The sequence below is a fragment of the Lycium ferocissimum genome, chromosome 9, assembly GCF_029784015.1.
Source record: "Lycium ferocissimum isolate CSIRO_LF1 chromosome 9, AGI_CSIRO_Lferr_CH_V1, whole genome shotgun sequence".
NCBI lineage: Eukaryota > Viridiplantae > Streptophyta > Magnoliopsida > Solanales > Solanaceae > Lycium > Lycium ferocissimum.
In genome coordinates this window covers 40,450,664-40,474,196 of record NC_081350.1, presented here as the reverse complement: position 1 = coordinate 40,474,196, position 23,533 = coordinate 40,450,664, and the positions used below count along the sequence as shown (strand labels likewise).

Genomic DNA, 23,533 nt, shown 5'->3' with positions numbered 1-23,533 from the left:
AAAGGTACAATCTTAGTTTGAGTCTGATAGTGGTTGCCCCAATTGTAAGCTTATGATTAAAGTTGTCTAAAAATAAAGAGGCTTTTTTTTCTGGGTAAGCATCAATTTTTCCCCTTAGTTTTGCAACATTCTAAATGCTTTCTTTGTGTGTGTATATTTGTGTAGTTACTAAGAAGGCTATCACAGTTTCTGAGAGCAGATAAAATAAGCTCCATGCTGAGAGGCCTACAGAGAGAAAAAAATGGATTTCTTTGTAGGGTGGTTGCCCTCTCTGTTTGGCCTATGATTTCTCCCACCAACCAAACCAACAACACTCCATTGTTAAATTTAGAGAAAAAAAATGTTGCCATTGATGTAATGTTGATAGCAGCAGCAGTAGTAATACTATTACTCCCTCCGTTTCAATTTAAGTGTCCACTAAATCGCTATGCAAAAAGAGATTCCATCTTTCCAAAGAGACAGTGATCTAAAAAGATTCCATCTTTCTAAAGAGGCAGTGATGATATATTCTGGGCTGAAAATCTCGGGGCATGGAGAAAACCCGACCCGTATCTTGGCAGGGCAAAACCGGTTCGTTTTGCAGCCATGGCGTTGTTGTCTTCTCCTCTTTGCCCCATTTTACACAGATCTGAGCCTCAACTTTTGGACCCAGAACCTTATTTGATGGAAACCCAGTTTTTCATTTTAGCTCGAAAGGATGAGGCAATCGGAGAAAAATGGGATTTTTTCAAGGTGGTTGACCATTTCCGGTACGTCAGTGATTTCTTTTTTCTCTAATCAACAGCCCTTGTAGTAGGCATTCAGCCATGGAAACCAAAAAATTTCCCTTCATTTGGAATTTTTTAAGTTGGAGTTGTGTTTGGTTATAATTTCTGCAAAGAATATTTTGATGTTTGAATGTACTGAAAGTGAAAACAGAGTTTTAGGTGTTTTCATGGCCAAAATTAGCTGACTTTCAAATAAAGTGGAAAAAAATCCAAAAAAAGTGAATAATTCTCATGGCCAAACGAGTCGTAGTGTTTGTACGTGACTAAGTGCACCAATGCTGATTTTAGACCATTTCCAAGGTCCGATTTGATGGAAACCCAGTTTTCCATTTTAGCTCAAAAGGATGAGGGTTATTGGAACTTATTCCCCTTTTTTTGGCTGGGCTTTAGATTCTGTTTGGAAAGCCACCTGGTAATTGGAATTTTTTTATTTGGTGTCTGGATGGTCTACACTCCACAGAAAAAATCTGGTAAAAGAACAAATGCAACCCATTTTATCTATGTCTTTTACTCTTTCTGTTTAGTAAAAAAGATGACTTCAACGAGAGTCCAGCCCCTTTGTTTATCATACAGAGCGATGGAACTTTCAGGTTGTAAATGAATTCAGTGTTCATGGTTTGGGAATTTTTGGAGGGTGGTTCAGCTTGGCCTATGATTTCTCCTACCAACCAAATCTACAACCCTACCAAAGTTGAAACAAGAAACAATATTTGTTACACTCACAAATCTGAAGGTCTCATTTGTTTTATTAACTTTTCTTGTTAAAGTTGTCCAAACAGGCTCTTATGGAAAAAGCTCCTATTTTTTTCAAAAGAAGCATGATGATATTGCTAATATGGGCTGATGTTTGTGGCATGGAGACTATTTGACCCGTATCTTGGCATCGCAAACCCGGATGGCTTGTGATCGAGTCTTCTCTTTCACATGGGTTCTTTTGCACCATGGCGTTGTTCTCTTTCTTTTGCAATTTTTTGAAGGGTAAAAATTAAAGGCCAGTCCATTTAAAGGGAAAACTGTGCAATTAAATGATAAATTAGTCTTTCACCTAACAGTAAGGATCAGCCCAGAAGGAAGAATGAGGCCAACAGAGAGAACAAATGGATTTCCTGGAGGGTGGTTGCCCTCTCTGATTGGCCTATGATTTCTCCGTCCAACCAAACCAACAACCCTCCGATGGTATATTCATGAAATTTCCCAACAACCAAAAAAAAAATCTGTTGCCATTGATGTAATGTTGATAGCAGTAGTAGAAGTAATACTCCCTCTGTCTCAATTTACTTGTCTTGAAAACTATCCACAAATTGCTATACAAAAAGATCCCATCTTTCTGAAGAGGCAGTGATGATATTGCTAATTCTGGGCTGAAAATCGGGGCACGGAGAAAACCCGAATCCCGGATCATACAACCGGTTAATTTTGCAGCCATGGCATTGTCATCTTATCCTCTTTTCCTCATTTTTACACAGATCTGAGCCTCAACTTTCGGACAAAGAACCTTATTTGATGGAAACCTAGTTCATTTTTAGCTCGAAAGGATGAGGCAATCGGAGAAAAATTGGGGATTTTTTCAGGGTGGTTGACCATCTCTGGTATGTCAATGATTTCTTTTTTGCTCTAATCAACAGCCCTTTTAGCTTGGATCATTGGCACTTATGCCCCTATTTTGTGCTGGTCTTTAGGGTCTGTTTGGAAAGCCACCTGGTAATTGGAATTCGCGTAATTACTAGGGCAGTAATTACACAACCTAGTAATTACTAATTTTTGGCCCGAATTTGAAGGGTCAAACCGTGCAATTTCTTCTATTAGCTTTTGTATGTGAACAAAGTGCACAAATAGCCGATTTTAGACCATTTCCAAGGTTATTCTTGTATTTCCTGGATTTAGGGTCTTGCACTTTACAAAGTAATGGAAGCTCAGCCCATTATGAAGAATGAGGCCAACAGGGAGAAAAAGGGAATTTCTTTGGAGGGTGGTTGCCCCCTCTGATTGGCCTATGATTTCTCCGACCAACCAAACCAACAACCCTCTGCAACAGTTGAAACAAGAAACATTATTTGTTACACTCACAGATCTGAAGGTCTCATTTGTTTTATTAATTTTTCTTGTTAAAGTTGTCCAAACAGGCTCTTATAGAAAAGTTTCAATCTTTTCTAAAGAGGCAGTGATGATATTGCTAATCTGAGGCTGATGTTTGGGGCATGGAGACTATTCGACCCGTATCTTGGCATGGCAAACCCGGATGGCTTGTGATTGAGTCTTCTCTTTCACATGCAACTGGTTCTTTTGCAGCCATGGCGTTGTCGCCTTCTCTTTGCCCCAATTTTGCAGATCTGAGCCCCAATTTTTGAAGGGTAAAAGTTAAAGACCAGCCCATTTGAAGGCAAACCGTGCAATTAATTGATAAATTAGTCTTTCACACAACAGTGAGGATCAGCCCAGAAGGAAGAATGAGGCCAACAGAGAGAAAAATGGATTTCTTGGTAGGGTGGTTGCCCTCTCTGATTGGCCTATGATTTCTCCAACCTACCAAACCAACAACCCTCCATTGATGTAATGTCAATAGCAGTGACAGCAGCAATACTAATACTCCCTCCGTTCCAATTTAAGTGTCCACTAAATTGCTATGCAAAAAGATTCCATCTTTCTAAAAGAGGCAGTGATGATATTGCTATTTCTGGGCTGATTAATTCGGGGCATGGAGAAAACCCGACCCGTATCTTGGCGGGGCAAACCTGGATCATCCGACGGGTTCATTTTGCAGCCATGGCATTGTTGTCTTCTCTTTTTCCCCATTTTACACAGATCTGAGCCTCAATTGATGGAAATCCAGTTCATTTTAGCTGAAAAGGATGAGGCAATCGGAGAAAAAATGAGGATTTTCTCCGGGTGGCTGACCATCTCTGAGTATGTCAATGATTTCTTCTTTGCTTTAACGAGAAAATGACAAAAATGGTCCCTTATGATTGAGTGTTGGTTCAAAATGGTCCCCTTAAGTATGCACTTAACAGCAGTAGTAGTGCACTGAAAGTTTCCTTTTTTTCGAAAGAGGCAGTGATGATATTGCTAACATGGGCTGATGTTTGGGGCATGGAGACTATTCGACCCGTATCTTGGCATGGCAAACCCAGATGGCTTGTGATTGAGTCTTCTCTTTCACATGCAACTGGTCCTTTTGCAACTATGACGTTGTCACCTTCTCTTTGCCCCAATTTTTTAGATCTGAACCTCAATTTTTGAAGGGAAAAATTAAAGACCAGCCCATTTGAAGGGCAAACCGTGCAATTAAATGATAAATTAGTCGGCCATTTGCACAGATGACCCCTATCTTTGGGGTGGTCTTTAATTTTGCCCCTCAAATAGCTGGTCTTTAATTTTTTCCCTTTGGCACTTTAAGTAACAAAAAAGTGGCCGAAAATACCCCTGACATCTCTATGACCTAATTTTCGGACTCTGCTGGCATCGAACGCAGAATCTCTGGTTTCTTAGACCAGAGCCTTATCATAGATAAGGATAGTTTGGCCCACAAATCATTAAATGAGAAGCAGGGGCAAAAACTAAAGACCAGCGATTTGAGGGACAAAAATTAAAGACCAGTGCGTTTGAAGGGAAATCCGCGCAAAAAAATGTAAATTAGTCTTTCACTTAACAGTGAGGATCAGCCCAGAAGGAAGAATGAGGCCAACAGAGAGAAAAAATTGGATTTCTTGGAGGGTGGTTGCCCTCTCTGATTGGCCTATGATTTCTCCCACCAACCAAACCAACAACCCTCCTTTGGTATACTTCTGAAATATCCCCAACAAAAACAAAAACAAAAAAACTGTTGCCATTGATGTAATGTTGATAGCAGCAGTAACAGTAGTAATACTACCTCCGTTCCATTTTAAGTGTCCACTAAATTGCTATGCAAAAAAGATTCCATCTTTCTAAAGAGCAGTGATGATATTGCTAAAAAGATTCCATTTTTCTAAAGAGGCAGTGATGATATTGCTATTTCTGGGCTGATTAATTCGGGGCATGGAGAAAACCCGACCCGTATCATGGCGGGGCAAACCCGTTTTGCAGCCATGGCGTTGTTGTGTTCTTTTTTCCCCCATTTTACACAGATTTGACCCTCAATTGATGGAAATCCAGTTCATTTTAGCTGAAAAGGATGAGGCAATCGGAGAAAAAATGGGGATTTTTTCAGGGTGGTTGACCATCTCCGGTATGTCAATGATTTCTTCTTTGCTTTAACGAGAAAATGACAAAAATGGTCCCTTATGTTTGAGTGTTGGTTCAAAATAGTCCCTTTAAGTATGTACTTGACAACATTAGTAGTGCCTTCCGTTCCATATACCTGTGTTGAAAAGGTTCCATCTGTCGAAAGAGGCAGTGATGATTTTGGTAAGAACGTGTTGGGATTGGCTTACTTTAGGTGCTGTTAAGCCAAAATAGCATTTAAGCATTTTCTGGGCTGAAATCAGGGCATGAAGAAAACCCGACTCGTATCTTGGCGGGGCAAACCCAGATTAGGCAACCGGTTCGTTTTGCAGCCATGGATAAAAAATGAACATCAATAATGATCCATGTAATAAGTGTTCTCCTCTTTGCCCCATTTTACACAGACCTGAGCCTCGATTTCAAATAAGTCTCTGTGGATTTTACCCGGGACCTTGTTTGATGGAAACCCAGTTCATTTTAGCTCAAAAGACTGAGGCAATCAGGGAAAAGTGGTGACTTTTTCTGGGTGGTTGACCATTGACCATCTCCGGTATGTCAATGATTTCTTCTTTTCTCTAATCAACAGTTCTTTTAGCTTTTCTATGTGAGCAAAGTATACAAATAGCCGAATATGGACCATTTCCAACGTTATTCTTGTATTTCCTGGATTTCAGGGCTTACAGGTTACAGAGTAATGGAAGGTCAGCCCAGTATGAAGAATGAGGCCTACAGGGGAAAAAAGGGAATTTCTTTGGAGGGTGGTTGTCCCCTCTGATTGGCCTATGATTTCTCCGACCAACCAAACCAACAACCCTCTGCAACAGTTGAAACAAGCATTATTTGTTACACTTACAGACCAGTGCCTTTGAAGGACAATCCTCGCAAAAAAATGTAAATTTGTCTTTCACTTACAGTGAGGATCAGCCCAGAAGGAAGAATGAGGCCAACAGAGAGAAAAAATTGGATTTCCTGGAGGGTGGTTGCCCTCGCTGATTGGCCTATGATTTCTTCCACCAACCAAACCAACAACCCTCCATTGGTATACTTATGAAAAAAAAAAAAAAAAATGCTGTTGCCATTGATGTAATCTTGATAGCTGCAGTAACAGTACTAATACTCCCTCCGTTCCAATTTTAGTGTCCCCACTGAATTGCTATACAAAAAGATTCCATCTTTCTAAAGAAACAGATGATATTGCTACAAAGATTCCATCTTTCTAATGAGGCAGTGATGATATTGCGGATTCTGGGCTGAAATTCAGGGCATGGAGAAAACCTGACTCGTATCTTGGCGGGGCAGACCCAGATCATGCAACCAGTTAGATTGCAGCCACGGCATTGTCGCTTCTCTTTGTTTTATTTTACACAGATCTGAGCCTCTGCTTCCAAAGAATCACTGAACAATATTTGGGATCTATGGCCAAACGCCTAATTAGTCTTTCACACAACAGTGAGGATTTAGCCCAGAAGGAAGAATGAGGCCAACAGAGAAAAAATGGATTTCTTGGAGGGTGGTTTCCCTCTCTGATTGGCCTATGATTTCTCTGTCCGACCAAACCAACAACCCTCCGATGGTATTTCTGAAATTTCCCAACAACAAAAAACAATCTGTTTGCCATTGATGTAATGTTGATAGCAGTAGTAGTAGTAATGCTCACTCCGTCTCAATTACTTGTCTTGAAAACTATCCACAAATTGCCATACAAAAAGATTCCATCTTTCTAAAGAGGCAGTGATGATATTGGGGATTCTGGGATGAAATTCGGGGCATGGAGGAAACCCGACTCGTATCTTGGCAGGGCATACCTGCATCATGCATCCAGTTCATTTTGCAGCCATGGCGTGGCCGTCTTCTCGTCTTCCCCATTTCACTCAGATCTGAGCCTCAACTGCCAATGAGTTCCAGGATCCGAAACCAGAAGCCCTTTGATGGAAACCCAGTTCATTTTTAGCTCGAAAGGATGAGGCAATCGGAGAAAAATTGGGGATTTTTTTCAGAGTGGTTGACCATGACCATCTCCCGCATGTCAATGATTTCTTCTTTGCTCTAATCAACAGCCCTTTTAGCTGATCATGGGCATTTATGCCCCTCGCCCACCAAACTTTTTCGCGGGGCATTTGCCGGGCAAATCATGCAATTTCTTCTTTTAACTTTTGGATGAAGAATGAGGCCAACAGGGAGAAAAGGGAATTTCTTTTGGAGGGTGGTTTCCCTCGCTGATTGGCCTATGATTTCTCCATCAACCAAACCGACAACCCTCCGATGGCATATTTGTGCGTAGATTTCCCCCCCCCCCCCCCCCGAAAAAAAAAAAAAAAAAATCGGTTGCCATTGATGTAATGTTAATAACAGCAGTTGTAGTGATACTCCCTCCGTGCAATCGGTTACTTTCCCTTGCAAGTTCACACATTGCTATGCAAAAAGATTCCATCTTCTAAAGAGGCAGTGATGATATTGCTAATTCGGAATTCGGGCATGGACAAAATCCAACTCGTATCTTGGCAAGGCAAACCTGGTTCATGCTTGGTTCATGAAACTTGTTGTCTTCACAATTGCTATGCAATCCGAAAGAATTCCATCATTTTAGGCTAAAGGAGGCAATCGAAGAAAATTGGGGATTTATTCGGGGTGATTGACCGTGGCTGTCTCTAATGTCGATGATTTCTTCTTTAAGGGTGAATCAACGACCCTTTTAGAGTTTGTATGTGCAACGAAATGCACAAATAGCTTTTTAGTCCATTTCCAAGGTTATGAGGGTGTAATTTCCCAGTTTTGAAAGAACAACCTTCTTGATATAATGTTGATAGCCATAGAATTATTCACCTTTATTTTCCCAGTTCAAACCGGAATCATGTTTCACTTTATTTCAAAATCTTCATTGAAAGAGTGATCTAAACTTGTTTCCCATTCACACAAAATCCAATCCCCGCGTGGGCTGGGGAGGGGGGGTGTCTTCTTTCCAGAACAGTTTCGAAAGACCATCTCTCGAGAAGGAGAAGAGGAAGATAAGAGGAAAACAAGACAAAAGGTCGGTTCAAAACAATATGATAACAACCAAAAAGCGGTTCATGGTGAACCCGGGCATAAAAAGTTTTGCATTAACTACTATATATAAATAAAATAATCAAAGTACTTTTACTTGTCAACTATAAGCGACAAACAATTTTAATAAACAAATGATTAAGGTGAAGGGTGAGCCTCATCTTCTTGCTGACAACCTCCTTGTCTAAGGATGTGTCCGGTGAAGCGTCCGAACCCGGAATGGAGATTTCTCTTTGGAGGGTGGTTGCCCGCTCCTGATTGTCTCGGATATTTCTCCCATCAACCTCTGGTGTGTCAACACACACCCTCCGATGGCATTTTGCGATTTGTGTTTCGAATGTGGCTCCTTCTTTTTAATAAGTCGGTCCAACACCAGTAAATGGAAAGTTCAATCGAATGAAAAGAAAAAAATCGGTTGCCATTGATGTAATGTTGATAGCAGCAGTAGTAGTTAGTAATACTCCCTCCCTTCTCAATTTACTTGTGAATGTTCAATTGATTTTCCATCTTTCTTTGATATTGCTCTGGGCTGAATTCAGGGCACGGAGAAAAACCGACTCGTATCTTGGCAGGGCAAACCCAGATCATGCAACCAGTTCATGTTGCAGCCATGGCGTTGTCGTCTTCTCTTTCGCCCCGTTTTACACTGATCTGAGTCTCATCTTGCATTGCATCTGAACAAATAGACGGATTTTAGTCCAAAAGGATGAGGCAATCGGAGAAAATTTGGGATTTTTCAGGTGTAATGTCCAATGATTTCTTCTTTGCTCTAAATCAAAGAACCCTTTTATAGTTTGTATGTGAATGAAATACAAAGTAGCCGATTTTTGTCCTGTTTCCAAAAAGATTCCATCTTCTGGAAAGGCAGTCATTGGATGTAGTAGATTTTTATTCCCCTTTTTAACAGAATTCGCCGGAGTTTTCTCCCAACACAAAGTTGCCGTCCTTCGTTCAAGAGTTCATGAAAGTGTGACTCACTTTTTCTTCTGTACTAACACTTGGCCATCCTCAAAGATGCACTTCACTTGATCCAAATCGCGTGCCTTCCTCTCTCTCGCCTTGGCGAAAATCATTTTTCACTTTATTTCATGATCTAAACTTGTTTTCCAACTTCATCTTCGTAAATTCCAAACATACTGTTTTTCTCTCCTTTGCTGAAAGTACTACAAAACAAGACTTATCCTGAACTCCAACATCGTAATTTCCAAGTAAAGTGAAAAATATTGGAATCTATGGTCAAAAGCCTACTTACAGGTTATAGAATAATGGAAGCTTAGCCTAGTATGAAGAATGAGGCCAACAGGGAGAAAAAGGTAATTTCATTGGAGGGTGGTTGCCCTCTCTGATTGGTCTATGATTTCTAACTTTAACCAAACCAACAACCCTCTTCAAAAGTGGAAACAAGAAACAACATTTGTTACACTCACAGATCTGTAAGATCTCATTTGTTTTATTAATTTTTCTTGTTAAAGTTGTCCAAACGAGCTCTTATGAAACAGTTTGAAGAAATTGTACCTGTTTTCCCTTCAAATGGGCTGGTCTTTAATTTAATAGGGGCATAAGTGCAAATGACCCGTAAAATTTCCATTGTTTTGAAAGAGGCAGTGATGATGTTGCTCATCTGGGCTGATGTTTGGGTTAAGGAGACTATTCGACCCGTATCTTGGCATGGCAAACCCGGATGGCTTTTGATTGAGTCTTCTCTTTCACATGCAACTGGTTCTTTTGCAGCCATGGCGTTGTCGCCTTCTCTTTGCTCCATTTTTTGTAGATCTGAGCCTCAACCCCAGGATTCCAAGAGTTCTGAACCTAAATGGTGAAAAACCCTCGCTACGCACACATACAGACACACATATTATGAGAAAAATTTCAAAAATGGTCCCTTATCGAGGCAGTGATGATCTTTCAACCTATCCTCTTGAGCTAGTAATTGAGCATTGAGAGTCCTGACCGGTATCTTGGTGGGGCAATGACCCGGATGCCTGTGATTTTGTTGCATGCAACTTGGGAATATTTGCAGCCATGGTGTGGCAGGACTTTCTTTGCCTGAGCATAAATACAGATCTGAGCCTCAATTGTCACTTATCTCTTACACTGGGTGTATTTGGTACAGTCCCACAAGTGGGGTGTACGCAGACCTTACCCCTTTGGGGTAGAGAGGTTGTTTCTGATAGACCCTCGGCTCAAGAAATAAGACATTCGACATGAGGCCCATAATGAGGCAGTGATGATTTTCATTCTTTACTCATCAGATGGTTGAGCCTTGCTATATCTTGGCGTGGCAGCTTTTGGGGGGTCTAGTGAGATATTGGAGCTATTTTGGTTTCCACCTCTCACAATGGCTCCTTAAGCTTGCAGCCATGGCGGGGTTTAGCTTATGACTGAGAAAAGGCGAATCTGAGCCTCCTAAATATCCTTTAATGTTCAAAATGAGGTTTTTTAGGGAACTCCAGGAAGGTTGAGATTTTCCAAGGGTGCTTACTCCCTTCCTCTGACGTTCAATTTAGCCAATGAATTTCCCTATATATACATTTGTTACACAGTATATTACACCCAATGACCTTGATAATGGGTGGTCTTGACCCCACTTGCCCCATGGCAGACTTTCAAAGTCAGAAGTCAAAAGTTCCGCCCATGGAGTAAGTGTAGTAAAAAATTCAAGACCACTCACCTCTACAGGCCATTCTTGTCAATCACCCCTACTTTACTGCATTGAGAAAATCTGACCCGTTCTTGGCAGGGCGACCCAATATGGCATCATCTGCAAACTGGTGCCTGCAGCCATGGCGTTGTCCCTTTCTCTTTGCCTGTTCATATACAACAAAATATGATCCCTAAAGTCTATGGTAAATTTCTCAAATGGTCACTCAACTGATGGGAGTTCTTAGGACCTGAATACCCAATAGGGTTCAGTCCGAGCAACATAGAATATGTCCAACGAGGCAGTGAAAATGTTCGTTCTTTAATAATCAGATAGGTGAACTTTGTTGTAAATTGGCATGGCAGCTTTAAGGGTCATTGAGATAAGGGAACTATATTGGTTTTCTTCTCACTAGGCTACTGATGCTTGCAGCCATGGCATAGTTTAGCTTTTTGTCTGAGAGAAGGCGAATCTAAGCCTCCCAAGTATCTGTTTTGTTCAGTGAATGAGGCTTTTTATTGAACTCGAGAAAGGTAGAGATTTTCTGAGGGTGGTTACTCTCTTTCTCGTAGGTTCAATTTAGCCGTGAATTTTCCTATTCTTTTGTTATAAAGAGAAAGTTTAACAGCCTTTTTCATCAACAATATGCTCTTGATGATGATGATTGCCATGGTTATGGTAATAATAACGGAAAATACATATTTTGCCCCCTCAACTTGTCTTGAAAATCCCGAATCCTCAACCCTAAACTTTGTTTCCATCACCTTCAATGGTGGCAATGTGATGCTGATGGAAGTAGTACTATTCAATTTTTCTGATCAATACGAGCTAACATAGACCAAATGTTTTTGGTCCAAAGCATTGACAGATATGAAGGTATCATTTGTTTTACTAATTTTTCTTGTTAAAGTTATCCAAACGGGCTCATATGGAAAAGTTTCCATTTTTTTGAAAGAGGCAGTGATGATATTGCTAATCTGGGCTGATGTTTGGGGCATGGAGACAATCCGACCCGTAACTTGGCATGACAAACCTGGATAGCTTGTGATTGAGTCTTCTCTTTCACATGCAACTGGTTCTTTTGCAGCCATGGCGTTGTCGCCTTCTCTTTGCCCCATTTTTCGCAGATCTGAGCCTCAATTTTCAACTAGTCGGACTGGACCTCCCGGTTTCGAGTCCGGAACCTAAATGACAAAAAACTCTCTGTATGCACACAAACACATATCATGAGAAAATGTCAAAAATGGTCTCTTAGCGAGGCAGTGATGAACTTTCAATCTATTCTCTTGAGCTAGTAATTGAGCATTGAGAGTACCCGACCGGTATCTTGGCGGGGCAATGACCCGGATGCCTGTGATTTTGTTGCATGCAATTTGGGGATATTCGCAGCCATGGCCTGGTAGGACTTTCTTTGACTGAGCATAAATTCAGATCTGAGCCTCAATTGTCAGTCTTACTCTGGGTGTACTTCGTATGGAGGAAAATGTTTTATTGAAGCAGCCCTAAAGTGGCTACCTAGTGTCAACAACAACATACGTAGTGTGATCCCACAAGTGGGGTTTGGGGAGGGTGGGGTGCATGCACACCTTACCCATACCTTTGTGGGTAGAGAGGCTGTTTCCTATTGACTGTGGCTACCTGGTGTTATTTCTATAAATAAGTCCTTCGACATGAGGCCCATAATGAGGCTGTGATGATTTTCATTCTTTACTCATCAGATGGTTGAGCCTTGCTCTATCTTGGCGTGGCAGCTTTTGGGAGGTCTTGTGAGATATTGGAGGTATTTTGGTTTCTGCCTCTCACAAAGGCTCCTTAAGCTTGCAGCCGCGGGGTTTAGCTTATGTCTGAGAAAAGTCGAATCTGAGCCTCCTAAATATTTTTTTTTTAATGTTCAAAATGAGGCTTTTTATGGAACTCGAGGAAGGTTGAGATTTTCTAAGGATGTTAACTCCCTTCCTCTGAAGTTCAATTTAGCCAATGAATTTCCCTATGCTATACTTTTGTTACACAGGAAATTACACCCAATGACCTCGATAAGTCCTGACCCCACTTGCCTCATGGCAAACTTCCAAAGTCAGAAGTCAAAAAGTTTTTCCCATGGAATAAGTGGGGTAAAAAATTCAACACCACTCATCTCTACAGGCCATTCTTGTAAATCACCCCTCCTTTACTGCATTGAGAAAATCTGACCCGTATCTTGGCAGGGCGACCCGGTATGGCATCATCTGCAAACTGGTGTCTGCAGCCATGGCGTTGTGCATTTCTCTTTGCATGTTCATATACAACAAAATTTGATCCCTAAAGTCTGGTAAATTTATCAAATGGTCACTCAACTGATGGGAATTCTCAGGAACCTGACTACCCAATAGGGTTCAGTCCGAGCAACATAGAATATCAGTGGAGATGTTCATTATTTAATAATCAGATAGTTGAACTTTGTCGTAAATTGGCGAGGCAGCTTTAAGGGTCTTTGAGATAAGGGAACTATATTTCACTAGGCTAATAATGCTTGCAGCCATGACATGGTTTAGCTTTTTTTGTCTGAGAAAAGGCGAATCTGAGCCTCCCAAGTATCTCTTTTTATTCAGAGAATGAGGCTTTTCATTGAACTCGAGAAAGGTAGAGATTTTCTGAGGGTGGTTATTCTCTTTCTCTGAAGTTCAATTTAGCCAATGAATTTTCCTATGCTTTTGTTATAAAGAGAGAGATTAACAGCCCTTTCATCAGCAAAGTGCCAATTATGGTGGGGATGATGATGATGATGATTTTAGTCACGGTTATGGCAGTAATAAAGGAAAGGCCAAATGCATAGATAGCCCCTTAATGCTTGCAGCCATGACATGGTTTAGCTTTTTGTCTGGGAAAAGGCGAATCCGAGCCTCCCAAGTATCTGTTTTGTTCAGTGAATGAAGCTTTTATTGAACTCGAGAAAGGTATAGATTTTCTGAGGGTGGTTACTCTCTCTCTTAAGTTCAATTTAGCCAATGAATTTTCCTATGCTTTTGTTATAAAGATAAAAGCTTAACAGCCCTTGATGATGATGATGATGATGATGATGATGATTGCCATGGTTATGGTAATAATAAGGAAAATACATGTTGTGCCCCCTCAACATGTTTGCAAAACCCTGAATCCTCAACCCTAAACTTTGTGAATGAGGCTGTGATGATATTCTCCAAGAAGCTTGAAAATCAGATTATTGAGCTGATTCGTATCTTGGCTAGGCAAAGGTATCTGCTTTTTGCAGCCATGGCAGATTAGCCCTTTTTCTGATTTATTTTTACTCAAATCTGAGCCTCTTTTCTGTTTATAGTTTGGTTCTACAGTATGTAGTATTTTTCTTTCATTCTTCGTTCGATCAGTTCATATCAGGAAGAATTCCCTTTGAAAAAAGAAACTTTTTATGTATCCATCTACACATTTTCCACAAATTGTTTGCTACAATGAAACAAGTCCAAAGGGAATGGAAGTGAATATTGAGGATCCGTATATTGTTGCTGCATTTATCTACACAATATTCGAACTTTCATGCCTTGTTTCAATCTTGAACGCTCCAAGTCTCAAAGGCAATGAAGATTATTCATAATGAAAATGAAAAGTGAAGAAGATGAGAGCTGATTCGTGGCCTGGCTTGGCGAGTCCAATTGGAAGGTCTTATAAGGCAACTGTTGCTTGCAGCCATGGCACTGTTGTTAACTCTGCTCTTTTTTCTTTTGATTAAATAGGCGAAAATCTGAGCCTCATTCTTAACTTAGTTCATTTACTTTCTGGAAAGGAACTTAGATTACCATCATTGTGGAATCACTGAATTAACAGCTCCGGCTTCCAATGCCAAAAGAAAAACAATGGTGTTTCTTGGTTGAATAGACAGATTTGTTATCTGATGAAGGTGAATCCATACCTAAACGCGAGTAAAAGACGGTCCCTTTTACGGGTAGCATCAGCACCCGTCCTTTTAGGTGAACGATGTTGATACATTTCATCTTGCTGTGTGGTGGACCGGTGTTGTTTCAGTTGGTGGTGATACTGATGGTAAAGATTGCTGGTTCCATGTGGCTTTCGCGTATCTGGATGATGAGCTTGATTGGGTCGATGGAAACTGGATCCGCCCACATGAAAAAGGTAGTAAATTTTACCTTCGATTTGCTTGTGTTTATTTAAGGCCAAATTGGACAAAGATTTGAGCTACAAAAAAAAAAAAAAAAAAAAAAAAAAGGGGGAGCCCCCCTATGTGCGGGGTCCGGGAAACTATATCTTGGAATATTGTCAAACTTGACGTGAATAATATCGCAGTACTACTTTTATGATTAATACGTCCATGTTGCACTTGTTTCTTGATTTACATCTTCTATAATTGAACTGTTATCCGAAAGCATGTTGTTGAGTAAATTTGTGCAGCTGTCGATATCGTTAATCAGTACTATTTAATGCTAACTAATTCAACTATATAGATGATATGGCAGTTTATAGACATCCACAAATACAATAAGGAAAAACCAGCTTATATTGGACCTCCTGTTGGATGATGTATTGGCTGATTAAGGTCTTGACTGTCCTACAAGAATGAGGCGAGGCCAGCCCTAAGTCTATGTTGAAGTTCCTGGCTCCCATCAGGTTGTCACTGAGCATTCTAGTCACACGGGAAAGTGGTCAAATGGCAATGCGGCAAGGTCATATGCCCACATATCACGTTGCCTCAGCTCGACTGCATGAGGCCTCAAAGATGCAAGTCTCTGATTCTTGGCTACTGATAGTTCAGAGCTATTGCTTTGTTCTCTCAAGAATGTCGATTAATATGGATAATATATCTGTTGACAAATTATCAGCTTTCTTTGAGGTCAAATTTTTTGTAGGATCCATTGGATGATGATCATTAGATCAATCATATCATTTTAAAATTAGTTGAAATGTGGAATATATTGTACAGCAAACTCTATTTGCATTTCTTTCTGTTATGTATATAACCTATAGTTGTTGCAAAATTGGACGTAAACGAATTGATTTTGACATCATTATTATAAGAAATAAATAAAACTACTAATTTTACACGATAATAGATGAAAATCATCATCATCCCTGTTATTTAATTTAACATTATTCACCCTACAATGAACAAATTATAATTAAAATCAACGATAGGCCAATAAACTACAACAACTTACCTAAAAGGATGGCAATGAATTACTAATCAACATTTGCTGCTTAGGCGATAAATTAATAGTCAACTAATCACAATTTTAACTAAAAGCATAGAACTCATCTTTGGATAAAAAGTAGTCTGAACTGTGTATTTACTCCAAATTCACTTGCATGACATATACCTTCAGGACATTTTTAGTTTTAAATCAAAATTAGTTATTACATATTCTTACCTTAATCTATAACTTAACCATGGTAACTTGTTCATAACTGTATGCTACATGCCTACATGTTGGGCTCTTACCTACTTTGATAAGAGAGTAAAAGGAAAAGATATAAGTTAATACATTGATGATATATTCGTGAATCTTAACTTATTATATGACTTTTATTTGTAATTATCTTATGAGTCATGTGATTGTGTAAGTATTTTTTATAAATCCAAAAGGAAAATAAAGATTCGTAAAAATACCAGGTTGTACACAAGCAAATTGTTGATAAAAATGTGAAGCACAATTAATTGTAAATATCATGATAGCGAGGTGCACGATACATGCAAAGAAATGCGAACGATTATTCCCCTATGTGTCACATGATAGCACATCTAAGGTTCCGACACCAAAGTTTGGCCTAAGACGTTTGGAAAACACGTTTTCGAGATAGAGATTAATATCTAATACGTAAATTCAATGGTTTCAATATAAATGAAAGAAAAAAGAAAAATAAATTTCTAAAAAGTCTATTTTAAAAATGTAAGATCCTTAAAAGTCTTTGGAGCATAGTTAAATGTAGATATCATGATAGTTAGGTACATGATACATGCCGAGAAATTCGTATAATTATTCCTTTATCCAATATAAATCTAAGATTCTGAAGCCTATCTCAACTTAAGACGCCTAAAAACACGTTTTCGAGATAAGAATCAATATTTAATAGTATGAGATGAACTCAATGAGTTCCAATATAATGAAAGAAAAATAGTGTTAAAAAATACTTACTTTAAAAATGTAAGGTCCTTAGAAATCTGCGGCCATCTCATAACATGAATTTCACCCTTCTTCAATAAAATTCCGAGCATAATTAAATGTAGATATCATGAAAATGAGGTACACAATACATGCCGAGAAATGCGGACTATTATTCTCTAATGCAATGCTCGCTAACGCATCCAAGGTTTCGACGCTATAGAACACGTTTTCTAGATAGGAATCAATATCTAATGAATTCAATGAAAGAAAAAGAAAAAGAAGTTTCCAAAAAATTTACTTTAAAAATGTAAGGTCCTTAAATATCCACGTCCAATCCCCATAACGTGAATTTCACCCTTTACTTTTTACACATTCACAGACCCTATTATAGCCAAAGAAAATCCTTCCAATAAAAACATTCCAAAGCCTTTTTTCTCAACAGGAAAAAAAAAAAAAATCTTGAAAACCCCATTTGTTAAATCTTCAAGAAAATGGCAACAAAAGTAATGGAAGTGGTGAAAAAACTTGATATAGAGAGATATATGGGTAGATGGTATGAAATTGCTTCATTTCCATCAAGATTTCAACCCAAAGATGGAGAAAACACAAGGGCTACATACACTTTAAACACAGATGGCACTGTACATGTGTTAAATGAAACATGGTCTAATGGAAAAAGAGGGTACATTGAAGGCACTGCTTATAAGGCTGATCCTAATAGTGATGAAGCAAAATTGAAAGTCAAGTTTTATGTTCCACCATTCTTGCCTATCATTCCTGTTACTGGTGATTATTGGGTTTTGCATATTGATAAGGAGTATCAGTATGCATTGATTGGTCAGCCTAGTAGGAATTATCTATGGGTAAGTGCCTGTGCCTATTTATTTGCCTTTTAACATTCAAAGTTGTTGTCATTGTCATTTGTTTGTTATAAAAGTATGGATGAGTTTTTAATACATAGGTGCGGGTAAGGTCTACTTACATCCTACCCTTCCCAGACCCCACATTACATTGGGTATGTTGTTGTTGTAGTTTTTAATATATAGACGTGAAATTATGTTGAAGGTGAGACTTTGAGCAATGGTAAAGTTGTCTTCGTGTAACATATAGGTCATGGGTTTGAGCCATGGATTTAACCTCTGATGCTTGCGCCAGGGTAGTCTATCTATCTATATCACACACCCTTGGGGTGCGGCCTTTTCCCGGACCCTACATGAATGCAGGATGCTTTGTGCACCGCATTGCCTTTTACATGTGAAATCGTGATGAAAGGACGGAGCTAGACTTAAGATCGCGTGGAAGAAAATTGACTCGAAAGACGCACGATCTCTTGAAATCTAGACTGACATAGCGGGAAAAAGGGATAGAAAGAAAAGAATCTATATAGGCGATAGCAATTACTAGTTGGGATTAAGTTTTAGTCATGTTAGTGTGTTTACTACAGGTCCAATATTTTCAAGAAGTTTTTAGTCACATAAGAGATAATGGTACAAAATTTGCTTCATTTCCATCAAGATTCCAGCCCAAAGATGGAGAAAACACAAGGGCTACATACACTTTAAATCCTGATGGAACTGTACATGTGTTAAATGAAACGTTGTCTAATGGATAAAGAGGGTATATTGAAGGAACCGCATATAAGGCTGATCCTAAAAGTGATGAGGCAAAATTGAAAGTCTAGTTTTATGTTCCACCATTCTTGCCTATTATTCCTGTTACTGGAGATTATTGGGTTTTGCATATTGATAAGGATTATCAGTATGATTTGATGGTCAGCCTAGTAGGAATTATCTATGGGTAAGTGACTATTTATTTGCCTTTTAACATTCAAAGTTGTTGTCTTTGTCATTTATTATAAAAATATGGATGAGTTTGTCATTTGTTATGTTGAAGATGAGTCTTGGAGCAACGATAAAGTTGTTTTTGTGTAATATATAGGTCACGACTTCGAGTCGTGGATTCAACCACTAATGCTTGCGTCAGGGTGGTCTGTTTATATCACACCCCATACGTGAATGCAGGATGCTTTGTGCACCGTATTACCTTTTACATGTGAAATCATGTTGAAAGGGACCGAGCTAGACTTAAAAACCACGTGGAAGAAAATTGTCTCAAAAGACGCACAATCTCTTGAAATCTAGGCTGACATAGCGGGAAAAGGGATAGAAGGAAAAGAATCTATATAGGCGATAGCAATTACTGGTTGGGATTAAGTTTTAGTCATGGTAGTGTACTTACTATAGGTCCGATGTTTCCGAGGAGTTTTTAGTCCCATAAGAGATAATGGTATGAAATTGCTTCATTCCCATCAAGATTTTAACCCAAAGATGGAGAAAACACAAGGGCTACTTACACTTTAAATCCTGATGGCACTGTACATGTGTTAAATGAGACAGGGTCTAATGGCAAAAGAGGGTTTATTGAACCGCTTGTAAGGCTGATCCTAAAAGTGATGAGGCAAAATTGAAAGTCAAGTTTTATGTTCCACCTTTCTTGCCTATTATTCCTGTTACTGGTGATCATTGGGTTTGCATGCTGATAAGGAATATCAGTTGCATTGATTGGTCAGCCTAGTAGGAATTATCTATGGGTAAGTGCCTGTGCCTATTTGTTTGTCTTTTAATATTCAAAGTTGATGTCTTTGTCATTTGTTATAAAAATATGGATGAGTTTTTAAATACATAGATTTGAAATTATGTTGAAAGGTGAGCCTTGGAACAACGATAAAGTTGTCTCCGTTTAACATATAGGTCGTGGTGATGCTTGCGTCAGGGTAATCTATCTACATCACACACCCTTGGGGTGCAGGGGCAAATACCATAGGAAGCAAAAATACTAATAGGTCTTTTCTTCTCGTAGTTACTAGAGACCTGTGCTGATGGGGATTAACAAATGTACCATGGAATTAGTCGAGGCTGACCTGACACCACAATTATCCCAAAAAAATCACGTGGAAGAAAATTTTCTCTAAAGACCCACAAATCTCTCGGAATGTAGGAAGACCTAGAGAGAATGTAGTATACAATCGAAGGAAAAAGAATCTATAGGTGATAACATTTAGTAGTTGGGATTAAGTTTTAGTCATGTTAATATGTTTTCTATAGGTCCAATCCTTGCCATTGAAAATATTGAGAACTTCTATTAGTACCTTTTTTTATTTTAGGAGTTATCTATGGGTAAGTTCCCTATTACTACCTTTTGACGGTCAAAGCTGTTGTCTTTGCCATTTGATATGAAAATTGGATGAGTCTTTCATAAGTAGATGTAGGTGAGTGAAACTGTTAAAAGAGGGCGAGTTAGTCTTAAAAGTTGTGTTGAAAGCCCTACAATCTCTTAAAATTTATGCAGACTTGGCAAAAATATGGTGGAATGAAATAAAAAATCTATATAGAATTAAGTTAATTTAATTCTATGATGGTTTTCATGAGTTTTTAAGTCTTGTTAGAGATTTATATGTCAGTTTCAAAATCCTGGTAAATATGGAAGAGTGATACTTTTTGCTATCTCTTTTGTATAAGATGATAAAGAATAGAATTTCAGAAGTTGAAATGGAAATTTGGAGTAAGGTTAAAAAACCATTTGACTTGTATGATCTCCCCTTTTCCCAGAACAAAGAAGAGTGATCATTTGTTATCTCTTTGTATCAATTGAAACTAACAAGTATTGTGTTGCTTAGATACCCGCATCTTCTTTGAAATTCAAAGGTTGAAATGAAAACCTGAATAAAGTCATTAAATTTAACCACCCCCCCCCCCCAACCAAAAAGAAAAATTTGAGATTTATATGTCAGTAGTATTTTGAATAACATTTAGTAGTTCTATTTTATTTGTTATTTGGTGATCATTGAAACTGGCATCCTATGAACGAGTCTGAACATTCTGGATTTTCTTTCATTGTTGTTTGGATCTGCTCGCATTTGTAACTTTGTTGAAGAGTTATATCAAGTCTGTGATACTTTTAGTTCTTCCAAGTATGCCTTAGTGTTGCATGAAAACAAAGGTATGCTACTTGGTTTATAATTTGTGGCATCTCCTGCAGTTCATGGTAAATAGTTTTGCGAATGATTAAGCATATGCTCGTGCCATTAGCTATCATTTGAAGCTTTCCTTTTCCTAAGATCTTGGAAGTGCCATCGACATTATACGCTCTATTGTAATAGATTTCGCAGAAAACCAACTATATCGGACTACCTCACTTGATTTGGAGAAGCATAAGGCGGAAATCTCTAATTTGTGTGCTAATTCTTGTCCGACTCTCTCTCTCCTCTTCCTATTGGAACGTGAAACGAATATCATTTACTAACTTTGTTCCATCCCTCTTCCTAAACTTTTGTTCCATGTAAACTAAAAAGTCAGTAGTATATTTAGTCACACAGACCCCATTTTCTTATTTTAATCCTTCTGTTTGTTAGGTTATGAAGTGTGCATATCTTTTTTTTAATGACCATAGTGTCCCCGCACAGCTTGCATGTTGTTAGACTTCCATTGCGTATGTGCTACCTCCAATAGGTTAACGAAATGTTTTTTGGCAGATATTATGTAGGCAAACATGTCTTGATGATGAGATTTACAACCAGCTTGTTGAGAAGGCTAAAGAAGAAGGCTATGATGTGAGCAAGCTCCACAAGACACCGCAATCTGATTCACCACCAGAGAGTGAAGATGGCCCCAAGGACACCAAAGGAATTTGGTGGATCAAATCAATTCTTGGAAAATAGGCAAAAGCAGTACAATGGTAAAGAAGACAACTACCTAAAAACCAATGAAAGGAGTGTTTAAAAGTCTCTAATGTGTTAATTTCTTAATGTTTCAAGAAGTCTTTTTCATCTGGAATTTTGTAAAGTTGAAATGAAGGTTCTTGGACACAAACAAACTGTGATTTCATATCAATTGTTGGTATTGGCAACCTAGTATTAAAGGATTAATGCATTGGGACCCATACTACTCTTTAATTATTCCTAACTATCATCTATTAGCACTGATGTTAATCCTAGTTAAGAAGCTTTTGTTTATTACTATGTACGTAAAGATCGGATTGTTCATGTGAATGTTTTAAGTAACTTGGTATCTAATATGCTCTACCTTTTGTTTATGTACTTGTCGCGTTTTCTCTAACTTTAGTTCTACACTTATTATCTCCTTTGGTTCTGTTACAACTTCTTTTCTCCCGAGAGTGCGAGAAATGGTACAATTCAAAGGACATATTGGGTTCTTCGACTTTATTTTGGCTTATTCATTTTTCCTGGTTGTTTTATCTTTGTTTTATGGATTAACTTGTGTTCTTCCTCGCAATTGCTTGTCCCAATTGTTATATCTTTGCTTGTCCTTTCATTTGGGCCATTGGTTTTTGTAACTGATTGTGTAAACTTTGTGTATGTTCCTACATTTTGCTCTGTATTCGCAAGTTCAAGCCCCCTTCTGTCCCGGGAGTGCAAGAGGGTAAAATTTAAAGGATTCCTTCAGCTTAATTTTAGCTTAAATGTTTAACATGGTTGTTATATCTTTGTTTCATGGTCTTAGTTAACAAGTTTTACGGTCCTTCAACATTGTGCGTGTTCCTACATTTTGCTCTGTATTCGCAAGGTCAAGCTAGCCCTTTGTCCCTAGAGTGCATGAAATACTAAAATTTAAACGACATATTAGGGCTTCTTCAACTTTATTTTGGTCTTTCTGCTTAACATGGTTGTGTTTTATCTTTGTTTCATGGTCTTTGGTTAACAAGTTTTACGAATTAACTTGCTCTTTTCCTCCCAATTGTTTATGTGCTTGTACCCACAAGTGTGGCTCAGTTGGTTGAGCATGGGACCTCCATAATGGAGGTTTCAGATTTGAAATCGGGGATTTGCTTTCTGGGCTGAGCTCGTTGCACGGGGCTTGCTTGGTGTGGGTTATATCTCCTATGTGGTTTGTGGGTTATTGCACAGGAGCGGGGTTCACCCTGTGCGCACCTGAAGGGTAGCGGCTATGGGTTCCCTTATCATAAAAAAATAAAAAAAATGTTTATGTGTTTGTCTCGTTTTCTCTAACTTTACTACAACATTATATATGTCCTTACATTTTTTCGTTCTTAATTGGTTGTGTGAATTGTGTTTTCCTATGTTTTGCCCTGTATTTGCAAGTTCAAGCAGTTATGACCCAAGAGATGTTGATCTTAACATGGTGGTTATATCTTTGCCTCACAGTCTTGGTTAACTAGTTTTATGGATCAACTTATCCACTTCCTCCCTTTTGTGTAACATCCTACCAAGTTTCATAATGGTCGAAGCAAAATGTTTTATCCTGTTATGTGATTGTTAGGAAAACTTCTCTTTCATCAAATATATAGACATTTTTGTGGTCATTCTTCCGGTCCTTTTGTGTGTGAAAGATCAATGCTAAGGGCTGGCTAACGTAACCTTTTTTCTTTCTACCTTGGAATAGAGTTCACGAGACTCCAATAAGCTCACCAATTTCCAACTTCATGTTTTAAATGAGATTTAGTGGACTAGATGCTTCACTATTTATTGCCTGCGACATCATGGTAATATTTATCAGATACATATAGGAACATTAATTTGCAAATCAGTCCCGTAGAACAAGTCGTTGCCCAGTCTGGGAATTTGGTAAATATTTACCCGAATCGGATATTTATCAAGTCGATGAAATTAATCTTAGCAGTTAAACACTAAAATGAAAATACATGTCACTTAATTATTGGTTAGTGATAAACGTGTATGCAAAAAATAAATATTCTGTGTGTATAAACATCCGATCCGAGTAATTTTTTACCGTGGGAAC

The 23,533-nt window shown here is 38.7% G+C and overlaps 1 protein-coding gene and 3 long non-coding RNA genes across 4 annotated transcripts in view; 3 read left to right on the top strand and 1 right to left on the bottom strand.

Moving 5' to 3' along the window:
* Positions 1-565: 565 nt before the first annotated feature.
* The window catches only part of LOC132030780 (uncharacterized), a 65,901-nt gene continuing 42,933 nt past the window's right edge, over positions 566-23,533 (bottom strand). Inside the window, exons 2-3 of the long non-coding RNA XR_009408093.1 lie at positions 2,263-2,381; positions 566-655 (exon numbers count right to left, since the gene is read on the bottom strand). This is a non-coding gene — a long non-coding RNA (uncharacterized LOC132030780). The remainder of the gene's footprint in view (positions 656-2,262; positions 2,382-23,533) is intronic.
* LOC132030778 (uncharacterized) lies at positions 1,742-6,407 on the top strand. The gene is made up of 2 exons (XR_009408091.1): positions 1,742-2,625; positions 2,685-6,407. It is a non-coding gene; the product is annotated as an uncharacterized LOC132030778 (long non-coding RNA).
* Positions 14,189-15,632, top strand: LOC132030776 (uncharacterized). The gene is made up of 2 exons (XR_009408088.1): positions 14,189-14,772; positions 15,102-15,632. It is a non-coding gene; the product is annotated as an uncharacterized LOC132030776 (long non-coding RNA).
* On the top strand, positions 17,183-21,693 carry LOC132030775 (temperature-induced lipocalin-1-like). The gene is made up of 2 exons (XM_059420520.1): positions 17,183-17,620; positions 21,289-21,693. The coding sequence occupies exons 1-2, from the start codon at positions 17,249-17,251 to the stop codon at positions 21,472-21,474; spliced, it is 558 nt and encodes a 185-aa protein (XP_059276503.1). The 5' UTR covers positions 17,183-17,248; the 3' UTR covers positions 21,475-21,693.

What these genes read in the sequence shown, in the direction of transcription:
- LOC132030775 (XM_059420520.1), top strand. Translation starts at nt 17,249, where the DNA reads ATGGCAACAAAAGTAATGGAAGTGGTGAAAAAACTTGATATAGAGAGA. An exon ending in CTAGTAGGAATTATCTATGG is followed by an intron (nt 17,621 to 21,288) that starts GTAAGTGCCTGT and finishes GTTTTTTGGCAG; the next exon opens with ATATTATGTAGGCAAACATG.